We start from the raw sequence: 19911 nt of genomic DNA, 5'->3' as shown, positions 1-19911 counted from the left end.
AAAATGTGGATTTTTATTGCATTTTTGTGTCTGATTTTCATCTGAAATGTTCCATTCTGGTATTTTGAAATATTGCAGTTTTTTTATGTTTTAAGACCGGCTTTTGTCAAAACTATAAAGCGGTACAGAAATGATCCCAATAAAATACACAATTTTTATGGATTTAGTCTGAATATTGCGCATTTGCAGCAGTAAGGGGTGTGAAGAATCCCAGTATAGACCTCACAGGTCGAGATCTCAGCAGCTTGAATTACAGGAGGGCAGATTTTGGTTGAACGTTCAGAGAAACGCCTTAATGAAGAGAGCAATCTGACAATGGAACCAATTATCTTGGCGGGGGGGTCTCCTTGCCTCGTGGTCTTCACGCAGGGGCTGGACAAGCCATCTCTTTGGGGTGCCCCAGCTCTGGATTTCCTGCATTCAGCAGTGGCTCAGGTTAGATGGCCAACAGGGTCCCTCCAACTCTGTGATACCACAAAGGAACTACTACCACAACTCTGCCCCATATCTGGCACATCTAGAGGACTCTTTGCAGACTTAATAGGTTACATCACTCAGAGGAAACACATGCCACAAGTTTTACAACTGTTACCGAAGGTGCCATTTCATGACTGTCGTTTAGTGTTAACTGCAACTGTTGCTGGTTGATTTGTTTTTTAATGCCGTTTCCCTCTCTGAGAGTTTGCCTGCAGGATGCTTCCTATACTTCACCCTCCAGGCTCAGCATCCAGCAGGCAGGCAGGCAGGCAAGCATCCGGTCATCTCCAGTGTTCAGCAGCCTTTGCCCCTCAGTGTGGAGCCCCCGGGGCCATCCCCCTTGTGCTTCAGGGCTGTAAGGCAGAGCGTCCCTTCCTTCCCAACTACATGGAAGGCCAAGCCTACCGCTCTTTTGCCAGCAGCTATTACAGCTAAGGCAGAACAGCTTGCTCCTGCCATGGCTCCGTGTGTCCACTGTAAACTGACACAGCACACCCTCGTGCCCCTAACCACTAGGGATGTCCCCGTTTTGAACAGGGTTTTTTTAAGCTATTCATCATTAACCTTGCAGTCCCCATAATTTACATCACATGCTCCTGTTTTCCTGTATTTGACAATACAACGTGTGGCTTTTACCATGACTGGCAATGCCTGCCCCCACTTGCCATGACCAGCAGAAGGGGGGTGGGAGGGAGAGAAGCAGCACCAGAAGCAAGAGCTCCCGGCACCAGCGTCCCCTCACCTCACGACAAGTAGGAAGACGCCAGCAGAGCAAGGAGTCTCCAGTGCCCCCTCCCCACAGGCCACTAGAACATTGCTCGTATCACTTAAAGAAACCACCCTTCTTTCTTCTACAAATCAAATCACATGCAAAAATTTTCAAAAATGCATATTCCCAATCCCACCCCCATACAGATTAATTATTTTCCCTAACTCCAGAGTACAGTGACTGGGGTGAGCAAACCCATACACAACGCTGCTTCCGCCTGGGGCTTCTTAGGTATGCTGTTAGCAGCCAGGGAACACCGAAACCACATTATTAAATAGGAGATAATAAGTTCCGCTGCCATTTTCTCAAACCATAGTCCTGTTCCTCTACGTTCAGCAAGACTTTGGAGGGAGGTGGCCCCACCTAAGACCTTTCTCACCTCCTGGAGCTGATTTTGCTTTCCATGTGCTCAACCAAACTGGGGGCTGGCCAGAAGCAGCAGCTGCCCAGGGCAAACATAATATGAGCCTCCAAAAAATCTATTTTTGGGGGTAGATAATCTAGGCATACTCTGTGCATAGGGCAAATTAAACCAGAACTATCACTAGAAGCTAAAATGATGAAACTGAGGTTATCATACTTTGGCCACATCATAAGAAGACCTGATTCATTAGAAAAGACAATAATGCTGGGAAAAACAGAAGGGAGTAGAAAAAGAGGAAGGCCAAACAAGAGATGGATTGATTCCATCAAGGAAGCCACAGACCTGAACTTACAAGATCTGAACAGGGTGGTTCATGATACATGCTCTTGGAGGTTGCTGATTCATAGGGTCGCCATAAGTCGTAGTCAACTTGGAGGCACATAACAACAAGAAATCTAGACAAGTTTGAGGAGCAGGCAGAGCCGGCTCTACCATTAGATGTGGGGGTTAATTGCCCCAGGATGCAGATTTTAGGGCAAATTGTCAGTTGTTTTAAACATATTGCCCAAGCAAAGAAAGATCTTTGGTTTTAGGATGCCACCTGTCAGTGTGAAACACAAGAAGTCTGCTGAATACTGTGATACCTGCATAACATTTGGTACACATGTTGAGAGCATAATTCTGTGCTTGACACTGACCCCACTCCCGCCTAAAAACAGGGCGAACAAAAGATACAAATCAATGTGATATTTCACTTGAAGATATTTCCCTTGATGCTAAGACATCAGAGTGGAGGTTCTGAACATCTAGGAGAACATTCCATGCATATAGTACAACCCCTGGCCTAGTTTACCCACAAATTTCAAAGGGGAGGAAGAATGCAGAATAGACTTCAAGGAGGGCATTTGGGGTGAGATATCCCAAAGGCTGTCTGGGCGGCTACTATGTCAAAATGTCTTTGAGCCCTCCCTGGAGACCTGGTTTGCTTCATTGGAGAGAAAAAGCTCATTAGAACTGGCATGGCTAAGAGGTTGAAAGGCACCTGGTCCAAACCTCACTGCAGCCCTAAATGGGTGGGGGTGGGGGTGGTGGTAGTAATAATAATAATAGTTGTTGTTGTTGTTGTTATGTGCCTCCAAGTCGACTATGACTTATGGCGACCCTATGAATCAGCGACCTCCAAGAGGGTATTATAATAATAAAGAAGATATTATTATTACTATTAATAACAATAATAAGCCTGCAGTGAGGGGGGGTCTGAGACATCACAGCCTCAACCCTTTACCATTCAGATTAGTGAAGCACTCTGAATACTCTAGAGCAGTGGTTCCCAAACATTTTCCGCCCACAGACCATTCGAAAATTGCCGAGGGTCCTGGGGCACCACTGAATGATCTTTCTGCCTGTCGTAGCAACTGCAATACGCTGCACTAGATGTGACATGACTTGTCATTGTATCTTCATTGCTTCTTTAATTTCTTATATTTTATTACTGTTTGCATTCTGTAGAATTCATGTTACAATAAAGTACAAGAAATGAAGGATGCAATAACAATTAAACTGAAAATCAATATGCATATGTCATGCAGACATGTTGCAGACCACCTGAGTGGAGCTCGCAGACCACTGTTGGTCCACAGACCCCAGTCTGGGAGCCCCTGTTCTACAGCCCACATGGGAAACTCACAGCTGGTCTTCCTGTGGCCCACCAAGCCTTGGGGACCCTCACCCGCTTCCCCCTGCAGCCCAGCCAATCAGCATGGACACAGGAAGTTTGGCTACATCAAGACTGTGGGATGGGAGCAGGGTAAAGCTTCCACACCCCAGCAATCCTGAGGCAGCTAAGCTCCTGGGTGCATTGGGGTTGCTGGGGAATGCAGGCTTTAACTTCCAGCAACCTGAGGCAGTTAAAATTCTGCCCCTGCAAGGGGGAGGTTACGTCAAGCTAGTGTGCAGCAGCAGCTGTTAAAAAGACAAATTCCATGCTAGGCATCATTAGGAAAGGTACTGGAACATAAAACTGTCTATACCGTATCATAATGCCATTATACAAATCTATGGTGCGACCACATATGGAATACTGTGTACAGTTCTGGTTGCCTCACTTCAAAAAGGATATTGTAGAGTTGGGAAAGTTTCAGAAGAGGGCAACCAGAATGATCAAGGGGATGGCGCGACTTCCCTGTGAGGAAAGGTTGTAGCATTTGGGCCTTTCTAATTTAGAGAAAAGGCGGGTCAGAGGAGACATGATAGAAGTGTATAAAAGTATGCATGGCGTAGAAATAGTGGACAGAGAAAGCTTTTTCTCCCTCTCTCATAACACTAGAACTCGTGGACATCCAATGAAGGTGAAGGCTGGGAGATTCAGGAGAGGCAAAGGAAGGACTTCGCCACACAGCTCATAGTTAAACTATGGAACTACGGAGGCAGCGATGGCCACCAACCTGAATGGATTAAAAGAGGATTAGACAAATTAATGAAGGGTACAGTGTGGCCTAGTGGTTAGAGTGTTGGACTCAGACCTGGGAGACAAAGGGTTCGAATCCCCACACAGCCATGAAGCTCACTGGGTGACCTTGGGTCAGTCACTGCCTCTCAGCCTTAAAGGAAGGCAATGGTAAACCACCTCTGAAGACCGCTTACCACAAAAACCCTATTCGTAGGGTCGCCATAAGTCAGGATCGACTTGAAGGCAGTCCATTTCCATTTCCATTTTACAACTATCAATGACTACTACCCATCATGGCTATGGTCAGCCTCCATAGTCAGAGGCATTGAGCTTCCCAGTATCAGTTGCTGGAAACTGCAGGAAGGGGGAGTGCTCTTGCACTCAGGTCCTGCTTGAGGGCTTCCCATGGGCAACTGGTTGGCCACTGTGAGCTAACTGGATGCTGGACTGGACGGGCCATTGGCCTGATTTGGCAGGCTCTTATGTTTTTACATTAAAGAGGGGGGAGAGACTGTGTACTGAATGCGTTTGTTAATAGCCATGCCTATTGGCATGCAACCCGACTGCCCACTCACCTTTGCATGAGGCCCACGGGGAGGGGGGGACACAAAAAGGCTGCCCACCCCTGCTCTAGACCACCATACACAGGAAGGTTAAATTACTAAACTCTTAAACACACAGCTTGCTTTCCAGAGCCACCTGCCGTTGTTCCTGAACACCTCTCTGGGATCAACCAGACACCCAGTTAGGAGCAATGCAAACAAAGGGCTGGTCTGCAAAGGACACTTGTCTGCAGACGGGGCCTTTCTATTCAACTCTTGACTATGGCACGCCAAAGGAGGATCAACCCTCTACCTTCGACGACAAAGCCCAGCCCGATCTAGCCACTTAGTGACAGAGATGATTTTCACCTACATCTCTTGCCCAAGAAAGCACAGTTTCCAAAGGCAGGAGGCCTCCATCGTCAATCAGCCAAGAGAAACTAACTGTCCTTTGGCAAGCTACAGGCCAGTCTTTCAGGGCTCCTCCTCACAGAGCAAAGGACTGACATGCCCACGGCTGTGTTTTAAACAAGGTGCTCACCCACAAAAGCTGTCTCAGTCTAGAGCCAGAGGCCACCTCAACATTCCACACATTCCCCAGGCCACCTGACCCACAGGCCCCTGCTGGGGAGGACAATGCAACAGCCACTCACCAGAAATATGCTACGGGTGCCTTTGACTGTGATCCACCACATCCTGGATTAATGCCTCAGAGGCATTTCAACTGAGCAGCCTAAATGCATACCACCTTTGTGAGTTTCAGAGCTTTCACAAAATAGCCAGCTTATTCCACACAGATATGGCTGGCCCTGGGAGAGGAAGAACCAAATGGAAGCACAGCCTAGAGGCAAAGAGCAACAGCTGGGTAGCCCCTGGGTGGTCTCGGATGGGCAAGGGTCCAGGAGGCTCTCTGCTCAGCATGCCACCGGGCAGCCCTCCAACTGCAAAGGGTCAAGTGCAAGGGCCAGGGCCAGCAGGAGTCTTGGCTGCAGAGGCAGAAATCTCTGCGCTCCAGGGCTGTGAGGTTGGCAGCCTTCCCCAAAGCCACACGTAATTATCAGCTCCAGTCTTTTCCCAGAAGCCAGATCCAGCTGTTTAACATTATTTCTATTTTGAGCTCATCCGCCTTTTCATTCAAGGATCACGTTTTGCCATCAGCAAGCCTGGAGCGAAAGAGTCAGAGGCTGAGAGCAAATCAAATCCTGGCATCTGCTGCGGTAGGAAGTCAGGGAGAGCCACTAAACACAGAGACGGAGAACCAGCAGCTGACACTGTGCCTCAGCCCACAAGCAGAGCAGGACGCAAAGCCAGCAGCAAGGGACCGCCGGGTGCCTGGCTGGCTTTTCATTGCTCTTGAAAATCTGAAAGGGGGAGAAGAGAAGGATTCTGTAGACTAAATTTAACTTTCACCAAAAAAACCAAACAGCTCTTTTGGTCAACAACTTTGAGATTGTGCCATTGGTAAATGTGGCACCTGGCATAGCCAAAGCAAGGAAAAGGTGGATCTCTGCCCCAAAGAGCTTACAATATAAATTTAGGTCATGGCACAGGAGACTAATAAATGTCCCTGAGGCTGCCAAGATTCAGTCATAAGAACATAAGAAGAGCCTGCTGGATCAGGCCAGTGGCCCATCTAGTCCAGCATCCTGTTCTCACAGTGGCCAACCAGGTGCCTGGGGGAAGCCCGCAAGCAGGACCCGAGGGCAAGAACACTCTCCCCTCCTGAGGCTTCCGGCAACTGGTTTTCAGAAGCACGCTGCCTCTGACTATGGAGGCCGAGCATAGTCATCATGGCTAGTAGCCACTGACAGCCATGTCCTCCATGAATTTGTCTAATCCTCTTTCAAAGCCATCCAGGTTGGTGGCCATCACTGCCTCCTGTGGGTGTAAATTCCATAGTTTAATTACACGCTGCAGGAAGAAGTGCTTTCTTTTGTCTGTCCTGAATCCCTCAACTTTCAGCGTCATTGAAAGTCCACAAGTTCTAGTGTTATGAGGGAGAAAACTTTTCTCTATCCCCTTTGTTCATGCTGTGCATAATTTCATACATTTCTATCATCTCTGACCCACCTTTTTAAAAAGCCTCAAATGCTGCAAGCATTCCTCAGAGGGAAGTCACTCCATCCCCTTGATCATTCTACTTGCCCTTTTCTGAGCCTTTTCCAACTCTGCAATGTCCTTTCTGAAATGAGCCAATCAGAACTGTACACAGTATTCCAAAGGCGGCCACGCCATAAATTTACATAACGGCATCATAATATCGGCAGTTTTATTTTCAGTCCCTTTCCTAATGATCCTTAGCATGGCACTTGCCTTTTTCACTGTGGTCAACATCTTCATTGAACTGTCCACTACGACTCCAAGGTCTCGTTCTTGGTCAGTCACCGCCAGTCCAGACCCCATGAGCATATATGTGAAATTAAGACTTTTTGCTCCAATATGCATAACTTTACACTTTTTTACATTGATTTGCATTTGCCGTTTTACTGACCATTCACTCAGTTTGGAGAGATCTTTTTGGAGCTCTTCGCAATCCCTTTTTGTTTTAACAACCCTGAACAATTTAGTGTCGTCAGCAAACTTGGTCACCTCACTGCTCACCCTGAACTCTAGATGGTCTGTGAGCAAGTTAAGAAGCACAGATCCCAATACCCTCCCCCCCACACACTAGAGCACACAAAGGTCTACAATATACAAACACTATTCTGTTTACTAAGAACAAGAGCCTATGGCCATGCTCCCCTGAACATGCCCGATCTTGTCTGATCTCGGAAGCTAAGCAGGGTCAGGCCTGGGGATGGGAGACGCCTGGGAATCCCGGGTGCTGTAGGCTAGAGGAAGGCAATGTAAACCACCTCTGAACGCCTCTTACCATGAAAACCCTACGAATATATAAAAAAAAAAAAGATGCACAGGGTCACCATAAGTCGTAACCGACTTGAAGGCATATACTGAAATAAGAACAACAAGAGATCCATCTAGTCCAGACTTTCTATTGCTTGTTTCTACCTCCTTCCCTAGCAAAGAAGAAACTGCTGTAAGCCCGCTCCTCTTATATTTATATTTATTAAATTTATATTCCATCCTTCCTCCCAGAAGGTGCCCAGGGCTTTGGGGAAGTTTAGAAAGCTCAGCCAGGGTGGGTTGTGCCTCCAGGCTTAGGGGAGGACTGTCACCAAGGTATAATTGAGAAGAAATGGGCCCAAAACAGCCTTTCCTATCATCTCACCCGGCCCCTTGCAGTTTGCCCATAGCAGGGGGTTCAGAGGTTTACAGAGCAGACCTGGATACCTGGACTGACTGCTCTGAGCCCAAGGAGGCGCCATTCTGCAGTCACTTTTTCATTCAGGAAAGTTTAAACCCACCTTTCAGCCAAAAATGAGTTCCCAAAGGGGCTCTCAACAACCTCTATTAAAGCACGCTGATTTACAGAACGGCTAGCCCAAGATATCTTGCTGTCCCAAGTGACTGCAGACCCTGCAGCTGCCACTTGACTGGCATAAGGCGTGGACAGGACAAATTTTTAAAAAGGAACAAAGGAGATCAGCCAAAGCACAGAGTGAGAAACAGAATAAGGTGAAGTGAAAGGCGTAATACAGTCAAGTGCAGAGAGGGGGAAAGCAATAAGTATCAGGACCAGAAGTGCATATAGGCAGAATGAAGAATATTGACTCAAAGCTGCAACAGTTCTGAAGGTCACCCAGCCTTTTCCTATTAAACATTTTCTGTCAGACCGCACTCAACACTATCACCCTTACTTGGCAACCTGGAGGCTATTATTTATTTTATTTGAAAATGTATATCCTGGTTTTGGAGGAACTTCCTCCATAAAGCAACTTACAATACCCACTAAAACAAAGGCTTGGAGGGTGGCAACACAAGAACAGGCCTTCTCCTCTTTACTCAGGCTTTTGGCCCTTAATGTCATGGAATCATAGAATAGCAGAATTGGAAGGGGCCTATAAGGCCATCAAGTCCAACCCCTTGCTCAGTGCAGGGATCCACCTTAAAGCATACCCCAGTGTGGGGCCTTGGCTATTTGTGACCTCTCTCAGTGAGGCATGACCTGTAGCCAAGCTCTTTATTTTGCATCAATGTGTTTTGAGGGTTTTTTGATTGATTGATTGATTGTGTGCGTTTTTAACTGGTTTTAATGTGCCAATGTGTTTTTTATGTTTTATTGATTGTGTTTGTTTTAAACTGGTTTTAATGTAAGTCGCTTTGGGTCACTTTGGTGAGAAAAGCAACTAGATGATGATGATGATGGTCCGTAAGCTTAGTGATGCAGCACCAGAAGGTTCCTGGTTCAATCCCTGGCATCTCCAGGTGGGGCTGGGGAGGGACTCCACCTCAAATGCTTCAGCTGGCACCTGCAGTGGCAGCCCATTGCCAGGAGCAGACCAAAGGAGTGGTCCAACATCAACGCTTGCTTCCAAAGCCTCCTTAAAGCAGCAGTCTCCAAGGTCACCAGGCACACCCTCTTGGCTTACCTATCCATCTGTGTGTCACGCTGCAAAGCAGGAGAGACCTTCTTCATGCAGCAAAGGTCCCAGCTCCAGCCCACACGAAGCGGGTCCTCTCTGCCCAGTGGCCAACCAGGCGCCTGGTTAACAATATCTGCTTAGAATCTCTGAGAACTGCTGCCCATCAGCAATCCTGGGACTGGACGGACCAATGGTCAAACTCTGGATAAGGCACTTTCACAGCTCTTGTCCACTCTCCAATTCCTGCCTGCAAGAGACTCACCAAGTCAGAATTTAAGCATCTGCTAGAATCTGTGAAAAGGTTTTGCTTTGCTTTTTCAGAGGAATGGTTTTAGATGACGGGAGGGGAGGAGCAGAACTTTAATATTTTCCATGGGCCTTTGATGTACATGCCTTTAACATTTGTAGCATCTGGGCTGGGGAAGACAATAAAATTTAAAAAGCCTCTTGCTAGTGCTTGCAGAAGGCTTGCTTTTTTGTGGAAGCCTCTCAAATATGTAAAGACTGTAATTCTGTCTCTGCTTGATCCTGTTTTTTCCTAGGCTCAGTTTGTCATGCTGCTGTAAACCTCCCTCAAATGTTACGGAGAAGGGGGGAGTGAGCTCCATGGACAGGCACAGGCAGGATCTGGCCAGCCTGCCTACCTTCTGAGCCCCCGAATGAGGGGGCATGGTCCAAAGAGGAAGCTAGCAGTAGTGTCCCTGCTAGTCTGGCTTCCAGTTTCAGCAACCCAGCAGCAGCGGGAGACAGCAGGTCTTACAGCAGCTTAGAAGGCAGGTTGGCAAGCACATGAAAGGTGGTGTTGGGGGACAGGTCATTTGCTGGATAAAGACGCCAAAGAGGAACCCCCAGGTGATGCTGTTTTGTGGAAGGGCTGGGCAGCACAGAAGCGTACCACATCCCTGTCCTCCGCTTCAGCAGATTGTTCAAGTAGCCATTATGTTTCCAAATACGCTAAACACCTTTGTTGTTCTCCTCCACGGCCTCTCCAGCGACGTCACTTTCTTAAATGGTGATGACCAGAACTGCTTGATGCAGAGCGAAGAAGCTGTCGCCTCACTGACAAGAGCAACTAGAGGTAGCAGGCAACTCTGCCACCAGCAGTAGCTGATCCTATGAAAAGGTATGCAAGTTTTCTGAAGAACGTCACAGAGCTTTCCATCAGAAGGCAGCCGTTTTACCCTGTGTCTGTCTATCCTGGCAGTTATTTCAAGGCAACCATGAATTTCAAATGATGCTTCCAAGGTGGTGAGATCTGCATGAGATGAGACGGGTCCTGAGCACACTTCCCCAGTGTGCACCTAGAGAACAAAACATCTGTAGCTCCTGGACCATTTCACTCCCTTGTGGCCCAATCTTTTATTTCATTTCATTGTAAGCTACTCAGAGAACTTACTACAGGGGAACACATAAGTGTCATTAAAAAAATGTCTTCCTTTCTTAGATGCTACCAACCTGCATTTACACAGCATCAGCTGTTGGTGGGGCGACCACCATCGTACAATAGGCTGGGAGGCAGGCAGCACTTGGCTGAAGCCAATCCCCTGGGTCTACACCTCCATTACTCTGTCCTAGGTTTTTTTAAGCATCTAAAGCCTCTTTTGAGAGCCAGTGTGCCATAGTGGTTAGAGTGTTGGATTACAACCTGGGAGACCAGGGTTCAAATCCCCACCCAGCCACAAAGCTCACTGGGTGACCCTGGGCCAGTCACTGCCTCTCAGCCAGAGCTTGGAAAAGTTATGTTTTTGAACTACAACTCCCATCAGCCCAATCCAGTGGCCATGCTGGCTGGGGCTGATGGGAGTTGTAGTTCAAAAAAAGTAACCTGTCCAAGCTCTGCTCTCAGCATCAGAGGGAGGCAATGGTAAACCCCCTCTGAATACCACTTACCATGAAAACCCTGTTCAGAGGGTCACCATAAATTGGAATCGACTTGAAGGCAGTCCATTTCCAAAGCCTCTTTTGTCTCATCTTGCAGATGCTTTTACCACTGCCAAGTTCCTTCAAACTCGGCTGGAGCACACAAGCAACCCAAGGGGAAAAATTTCTAGTCATGCCTATGAGACAAAAGATTTCAGCCAGGCCTGATGCTCAGTGCAAATCCCCACGGAGTTTAACGGAGCTTACTCCCTAGCAAGCATGGCTGGGATCACAGCCCTGATGTTTATCCTTCAGCTTGTCAATACCCAGGCTTGAAACTGGATTTAAATGTAATTTATGTGTTTCTGCTACATTTCTATCTTGCGCTTCCTCCAAGGAGCTCAAGCTGACATTGTAAACTCATAACAACCCTGTAAGGGAAGCTAGGCGAAGAGGATGATTTGCCCAAGGCTGTCATGCAGTCAGCTTCAGAGCCAAGTGGAGATTTCAAGAGAGGTCACTGACAGCACTGAGCAAAAGTAGCCTTTCAGATTTACAGACTAACACCACCAACCTATGCATGTTTACATGGAAGTAATCCCATTGAGCTGAGTGGGATTTACCTCCTAGTAAGCATGCTTAGCATTGCAGCTGACAACTGAGATGTCTGCACACTTATCTAGAAGCGTGTCCCACTGGAAACACACAGGAATGTGCTCTATGAGTTCTGTGCAATTCAAATGTTTACATATGCTTGTCAATAATGGCTACCACATGGGACTTACTACCGCAACTAGTGGAGGGCGGGGAGAGAGTGGAATTCTGAAATGACAACTATCCTTCTCCCAACGATCAACAACCTCGCCACTACAAGCAGCAGTCAAGGAATGCAGGAAATAGAGACACAAAGATTGAAGTAAAGAAAAGGGGGGACTCATAATGAGAAGGCATGATTCCCTAGAAAAGACAAGAATGCTGGGAAAAACAGAAGCAAGCAGAAAAAGAGGAAGGCCAAACAAGAGATGGATTGGTTCCATAAAGGAAGCCACAGACCTGAACTTACAAGATCTGAACAGGGTGGTTCATGGCAGATGCTCTTGGAGGTGACTGATTCATAGGGTCGCCATAAGTCGTAATCGACTTGAGGGCACATATCAACAACAACAATAACAATACCACCACCTAATGAGTTTACAGTAGCGGTGGGATTCAGACGTGCCAATATATAGCTCCATCTCTTAATTACTATGCTATACCAGCTCTTAAAGACCTGGTCTGCACATAGACAGATGCCCCCAAAAGTTTCACTCTCTTCAACCTTTGCTTTTGCATTTCTGTGGTTATAACTGGACCCACAGTGCTCACAGCCAGTGCCAGAGACAAAAATGCTGACAGCAACCTAGGTTTGTATGCCACTACAGCAGAATTGAGCTCCACAGTCTTCCATGTGGTCTGCAAGAATCACTTTTCCCCCACAGGTTTTACGTTTGTGGCACTTGCTGGCTGGGGCTGATGGGAGTTGTAGTCCAAAACAGCTGGAGGGGGCCAGGTTGGGGAAGGTTGATCTAGAGCAGCCTTTCCCAACCAGTGTGCCTCCAGATGTTGTTGGACCACAACTCCCATCAGCCTCAGCCAGCATTGCTAATGCTCAGGAAGATGGGAGTTGTGGTCCAACAACATCTGGAGGCACACCGGTTGGGAAAGGCTGGGATAAGGTGATGGACTACAACCTGGGAGACCAGGGTTCAAATCCACACACAGCCACGAAGCTCAGTGGGTGACCTTGGGCCAGTCACTGCCTCTCACCCTCATGAAAACCCTCTTCATAGGGTCGCCATAAGTCAGAATCGACTTGAAGGCAGTACATTTACATTTACCGTTGCTTTGGGAAAGGCTGCTCTAGAGACTGAGTAAAATCAATCCCAGTCCTGCTGTCGGAGACCTGCGGGCCTCATGCACGCCAACGAGGAGGAGCTGCGCCACCAAGCTATGCCCCTCCCCAGCCCACACCAGTCCCCTCCTACCTTCCGCCACATCATTGCGGCACGCAGCCTCCAACAGCTCGATATTCTCAGGAAACGCCACGTGCCTCTCCTTTCTGCCCCCCTTTCTCTTCCTCTCGGCTTTGGACTTCTTGCCCGGCACCTCCTTCTCAAACTGCGCCCACTTCTTCAGCTGCTGCGCACGGCGCTTCTGGGCATGCTTCAGCCGCTCCTGCGTGCCCATCCGGCCCACGGCGGACATCTCCGCCAGCAGCTCCAAGTGCTCAGCCATAGCTGGTCAATGTCACTTGCTCAGCCAGCATGCACAGTCATGGAGAGCCCAGAAGCATTGGCAGCAAACCAGGGGAGGGGGGCGGAACGCTGTTAAAGGTCCCAGGCCCCCACTGAGCATCCGCAGCAAGCCTCTGGAAGAGTTTGGCCAAAGGGCTTCTTAGTGCTGCGCCACGGAAGCTTTCTGAGACCGGAGCAGCTTCTCTGGCAAAGAAAGGGCATCCTCCACCCCGGTTGGGCAAACTGGCCCTTAAAACCTAAAGTCTTGGAGTCGGGAGCCTCTCACCGTGCAGGTTAGCTAACAACAAAAGCACATTGTGAACTAAATGTGGGATTCCCCCCACCTTTGCTTCAGGCTCGGACTGGGAGAAGGAGCCGCCCTTTGCATACTACTCCCAAGGGGTCTTAATGGTGCTCGAGATGCCACCAATGGGCTAAGGAGAAGGTTGAGTGGCTAGCCCTTCTCCACAAGCCCGTTTCCCAAGATCCATCCTCCACAGCACAGCTTGTTCCAATCAAAGCCCACCCGGCCGCCCTTCTATTGAGAATAAAACTGGACCCTCTGTCTCTGCTAGCGGCTTTGATCCTCAGCCTGGCTTCCAAGCAGTAGCCCGCGCCTCACCCTCTGCACCCTCTCCAGTTCAGAGGGCAGTGAATGAGTTTCCAGGTACACACCTGATGAGAATTGCTACTGTTCAGGCTGTGATATAAACCTCATTAGCCAGATAACACCCAACCTGTCACCTCCTCTGCTCCCAAAGCAAAGTCTCAGAATATGGCAGGCAAGGACGACCCATTCCCAGTTGCAACCGTTGAAGGGCCTTCTTGCCAGGGCAAGGGGCCTGCAGGATGCCTGAGAGAGCTGCCCATGACTGCACCTTTTCCTCAGGGGCCGGCTCAAAACTGCCCCACAGATGCTGCTGTGGTTTCTCTCCTTGCTCCCAGAACTAAGCAAGTGGCCCCAAGTCACCTCTGGAGCTCCAGACCGTTCTGATCTTGTAGCTGTTTGGGAGCAAACTTCCAGGAGGAGCTGCTTCCCTGGGGCCTCAGTCTTGGCTGCTCACTCGCTTCCACGTGTTCTTGTGTGAACTTCCTCAAAAAGGCGAGGGGAGGGCCCTCCTTCCTCCTCTCCTCCAGCAACTTCACTTGGAGCTGTCCCAAAACCCTTCCGCGCTCTCGTGCTCTCTGCTGCTACTCAGAAGCACAGCTGAAGCAGCTGGCTGTGGCTGGCTGGCTGGCTGGGGTGAGCCCTGTTTGCTGGAGACGCCTCCCTAGTCACGGTGCCACTCGGCGCTGGGCTGGAGGCTCCACTCGGCGCTGGGCTGAGCCTCCAGCCGCCTCCAGCCTAACAGGCTCCCAGGAGTCCTGCAACAGAAGAGGAACAAGGAAGCCAATCAGAACGGGGCAAGCACTGGACAAAGAAGTGCTCAGCTAACCCCTCTTTCAGCCTCACACGTTGCTGGTGCAGCCCTGCCTTAATCCAGGATTAACCTACAAGCAAAGCTTAAGCAAATTACTTGGAGCTTTGGCACTGCCAACTCACAAGCTTCTTTTTCTCTTCTCTCCCCTCCACCCCCCCTCCGCACCGTGACAAAGCTGCCTGCATTCGCCAACTGTGGTTTTTTCCCTTGCCTGCATTCCCCAACCTTGCAGACCCACCTTCCTTCCAAGAACCCCCCACTCATTAGGAACCAAGCACAAATGGCTGGCCCTGCGATACATACACCAACCACCCTGGCACTGGGCAAACGAAGTGGGAACGAGGAGCAAAGGCCACTCACTCCTAACCAGGGGGCTAGGAAGATTTGCCTGCTTACCTGGGAAAATGTAAATGCATTCAGCGCCTTAAGCCTCTTATCATCCATATCAACTAAAAAGGGGGGAGGGGTGAAGGGAAGAGGGAGAAAGGGAAAGAAAAGGGAACAAGTCCTGCACTTTGTACCCCATGGCTAAAGCAAGAGCACTCCCCTCCAGTCCTTTACCAATGGGTAACAAACAGTAACATCCACGTCTAGAGTGCTTGGAACACTTACCTTGTTATCTCTCACGTCAGCACAGTGGTTTAGATGCTACAAGACCCAGTGTTGCTGTTGCTGCAACAAACTAACACAGCTATCCTCTAGGAATATGGCTTGTCATCAGCACAAACAATCAACCATTTTAAAGGGCAAAGTAGTTCAGAGTCTTTATCCACACAAGGACTCTGTGAGGCAGGTCTCTATTGCCCTCATTTCACAATCAGGAAACTGAGGCTAAAAGAAAGTTGGTGCATCCCCCAAGACCACACCGCACTCTGTATTGGGACTGATGGTTTTCAACTTGCCCATTAATGATCTGGAGTTCAGAGTGAGAGAGAGCCAGTGTGCAGCAGTCACTAGAGTATTGGTTTATGACCTGGGAGACCAGGGTTCAAATCCCCATGCAGCCATGAAGTGCACCGGGTGACCTTGGGCCAGTCACTGCCTCTCAGCCTCAGAGGAAGGCAATGGTAAAACCCCCTCTGAAAACCCCTTACCATGAAAACCTTATTCAGAGGCTCTCCATAAGTCGGGATTGACTTGAAGGCAGTCCATTTCATTTTTAGAGTGAGCAGTGAGGCAGCCAGGTTTGCAGACAACACAAAATCATTCAGAGTGGTTAAGAACAAAAAGGGATTGCAAAGGCCCCAAAAGTTTCACTTAAAACTGGGACAACAGTTTCATTATAATGACAGATGTGGTTCAATGTAAGTTAAGTATAAAGTAATGCAAACTGGAACAAAAAAAAATCCTAATTTTACATATACACTGATATGTACTGTGCAATACGATCAAGAACCTGAGGTGGTGGTAACTGACCAGGAAACAGACCTTGGGGTTGTAGTGGATAGCTCAATGAAACCATTGACCCAATGTGTGGTGCTATGAAAAGGGGGACTTCCGTGCTAGGGATCAGTAGGAAAGCAACTGAAATGAAAGTGCAAATATGACAATGCCTTCACACAAATCTATGGCGTGGCCAAACACAGAATCCTGCGTACTGTTCTCCTCACCTCTCCCCAAAAAGGATATTGCAGAGCTAGAAAAGGTGCAGAAAAGGGCATCCAAAATGATCATCGGGGTGGAGCAACTCCCCTATGTGGAAAGGTTACAACATTTAAGGAGTTTTTAAAATAAAAAAGACAATTGAGGGGGGACTTGATAGAGGCGGTAAAAAATCCTTGTTATTTATTTTTATATGTTTTTGTACTACTGTTTATTAGTTTTAGGTTGTACTTTTGATTTCAGTGATATTGCTTGTGAGATTTTTAAACTGCTTAGAGATTTTTGAAACAATAAGAACATATGTGGACCTAATATATGCAATTTTGCCTAATATGCACAGCTGCAGCACTAAGGGGGCTGAAGAAGACCTGTCCTGGTAGTGAGTCTCGGAGCATCTGGGTGCTTGCTGCTTGCTCCTCTGGGTTGCTGTCTCTTCAGACAGCTAAACTCCCTGGAAAGTGCTGCGAGGACTGGGACCCCCTGCCTGATCCTTGCTCCAGAGAGAGGCTGCAGTTACTCTTACAGCCTCTTGCGTCAGCTCCTGGCTGGGTCAGGAGGCATAAAAGCCCAGCTGCCCTTGGGCAGTGGAAGTGCTGGGGTCGCCACTGAAGGGGGTCCCCCCTTGGGGAGTCCCAAGGGCTAGGGCACTACCCTCTTCCTTCCTTCCTTCCCTAACCAATTTGGAGGAGATTGGTAGTGGGCAGGGTATATGGTGACTCACCAGGAACAAAAGAACATAAGAAGAGCCTGCTGGATCAGGCCAGTGGCCCATCTAGTCCAGCATCCTGTTCTCACAGTGGCTAACCAGGTGCCTGGGGGAAGCCCACAAGCAGGACCCGAGTGAAAGAACACTCTCCCCTCCTGAGGCTTCCGGCAACTGGCTTTCAGAAGCATGCTGCCTCTGACTAGGGTGGCAGAGCACAGCCATCACGGCTAGTAGCCATTGATAGCCCCGTCCTCCATGAATTTGTCTAATCTTCTTTTAAAGCCGTCCAAGCTGGTGGCCATTACTGCATCTTGTGGGAGCAAATTCCATAGTTTAACTATGCGCTGAGTAAAGAAGTACTTCCTTTTGTCTGTCCTGAATCTTCCAACATTCAGCTTCTTTGAATGTCCACGAGTTCTAGTATTATGAGAGAGGGAGAAGAACTTTTCTCTGTCCACTTTCTCAATGCCATGCATAATTTTATACACTTCTATAATGTCTCCTCTGACCCGCCTTTTCTCTAAACTAAAAAGCCCCAAATGCTGCAACCTTTCCTCGTAAGGGAGTCGCTCCATCCCCTTGATCATTCTGGTTGCCCTCTTCTGAACCTTTTCCAACTCTATCATATCCTTTTTGAGATGAGGCGACCAGAACTGTACACAGTAAAATAAGTAGTTTATAACTGTTTTTAAACAAATAAGTAAAATTACGTGTGATTTGTAGAATGTGGGCAGGGAGAAGTGTTTCTCCATCTCTCATAATACTGGAACCCAATGAGGCCATCCAATGAATCTGCAGGCAGGAAGATTTGGGAGACAAAAAAATAAGTACTTCCTCACACAGCACTTTGGGAATCCGTTCCCACACGATGTAGGGATAGCCACCAACCTGGGTGGCTTTAAAAGCGGTCCAGAGAAATTCATGGAGGATGAGGCTATCAGTGGCTAGCACCTACAATAGTACAATGGCTGTTTACTAACTCCAGCATCTGAATACCAGCTGCTGGGATTGCAGGTGGAGAGAATGCTGTTGGCAACTATGGGAAGATGCCGGGACTAGAGGGGCCTTTGGCCTGATCCAGTGGGGCTGCTCTTAGATTCTTACCTTGAACATACTGCACAGAATTCAACATCTTGAGCAGTTCTAACTTTCAGTTTTGCACTTGGTTGCAAAAAGAGGCTTGAAAAGAGTTGGGGAATGCATGGATGGCCTTGTTCAATGCCCTGCTACACAGCTCTTTGTGCCTCTCTGTAAGTAGCAGCAGAATTATTGCAAAAAAATAATCAGCAAATATTTATGGAATAGAAGTGGCAAGTGGTGAATTACATTCCTGAAACTATCAGAACAAGTTGGGCAGTTTATGCAGGATGGAAGGACTTTAATACTGTTTTGTGTTTTCATGCACTTTAGATTATAAGCCAAAATTCCAGTTTGCATCTAGTAAGCCAATCAAGGGCTTAAGCAGATGCAGCTGGAGAGCCAGGCAGGGCCTGAATGGGCAACCCAAGCTGGGTCAATGTGGATTCTGTGAAATGTCGCAGAGGACACTGGGGTGCACTTCTTGGAGTACACATGGCCATCAGAGAGTTATGCCCCAACATCCAATGCAAGGAATTCTGGGGTGCATCTCTCAGGCCACACTCTGCTTCACTGGCACCTCAAAACAATGCCTTGCACCCCTGAAAAATGGTGAAGAAGCTTGCCATCAATGAAGCTCACTGACCTCTAGAAAAAGACACATTTGGCCTTTTTCTCTTAGTGCCAAAAGGTTAGCTACAGTATATTTAATTTTCAGACAGGATTTTATTTGCAAGAGGATCTCCTGTAGAGGGCACGTTATTCGCATCTGTTGTTCCACTCAACGTCTGGTGTTCAATTATGAGGCCTGCAAACAGCAGGAGCAACAGGGGAAGATCTCTCCAGTCCGTTGAAGATAGGAGCACAGGGAGCAGCCTTATACCAAGTCAGGCCACTGCTCCATCAAGCTCAGTATTGCCTACACTGACCGGCAGCAGCTCTCTGGGGTTTCAGACAGAGCTTGGAAAAGTTACTTTTTTTGAACTACAACTCCCATCAGCCCCAGGCGGCATGGCCACTGGATTGGGCTGATGGGAGTTGTAGTTCCAAAAAGTAACTTTTCCAAGCTCTGGTTTCAGGCAGGGAGCCTCTTGCAGCCCCATCTGGAGATGCCAAAGACTGGATATGGGACCTTCTGCACGCCAAGCAGACGCTCTGCCACTGAGCTAAGAGACCCACATGTTTGTGGTACTTTTGCTCTTCCCCCGCCCCCCGCTCCAACTTGCAGGGGCCGCTGGCCTGGCCTTGAAGCTGGTAGCGAGCCTTTGCAGGCATAAAAGGGCTGCTGGTTTACCAGTGCAGAGGTAGCTTCCTGCTTATATAACAAGACTGGCACCAACCAGAAATACAACGTCACTCCTCTACCTCCCCAGTCCGGCCAGTCAGCCAACACCTCTCCTTCCCAGGGTGCAGCATTCCAACCACATGCAATGCCTGGGCACCTGCATAACCTGCTTGGGCTGAAGCACGCAAAAACTCTGAGAGTCTCCCTGGAATGAGGAATGTAAAGAATTTTTGTCAAGATTGGGAGCAACTTATCAGACTACCACCATGCAACTTTTAGCGGAAGGCATCGAAACAAAACTTCAAGTGTGGTTCAACTAATGCTCGTCCTATGCAAGGTGCAAGGAGCCTATCTGGTGGCAGTGGATTCTGTGGGGCAGCTCTGCCTCTATCTCCCTCTCTCAGAGGAAGAAAGGCCCCTGCGGCACCTTGTGCCACACCCCGCACCCCAGCACTCTTCAGAGAAAGAATATTTTGCAGCTCAAGCTACCATGGGTTCCTCTGCACTGAAAGGTACAGACCAGATTCCTCCCCATGACCTTCCTGAAGGAGCAAAAGTCTCTCCTGACACCCTCCAGAGATAACACTCCAGAGCTTGTCTGC

General features: G+C 48.4%; 1 protein-coding gene across 1 annotated transcript in view; it reads right to left on the bottom strand.

Annotated features, from left to right (window-relative positions):
- Positions 1-19911, bottom strand: part of PPP1R16A (protein phosphatase 1 regulatory subunit 16A) — a 65974-nt gene that overhangs the window by 33647 nt on the left and 12416 nt on the right. Inside the window, exon 2 of the mRNA XM_061607152.1 lies at positions 12970-14583. Coding sequence (XP_061463136.1) covers positions 12970-13219 — 250 coding nt within the window. The 5' untranslated portion in view covers positions 13220-14583. The remainder of the gene's footprint in view (positions 1-12969; positions 14584-19911) is intronic.

The sequence above is a fragment of the Rhineura floridana genome, chromosome 1 (assembly GCF_030035675.1).
Source record: "Rhineura floridana isolate rRhiFlo1 chromosome 1, rRhiFlo1.hap2, whole genome shotgun sequence".
Lineage (NCBI taxonomy): Eukaryota > Metazoa > Chordata > Lepidosauria > Squamata > Rhineuridae > Rhineura > Rhineura floridana.
The sequence above is the reverse complement of the archived record's forward strand: the minus strand, read 5'-3'. Positions and strand labels throughout refer to the sequence as shown.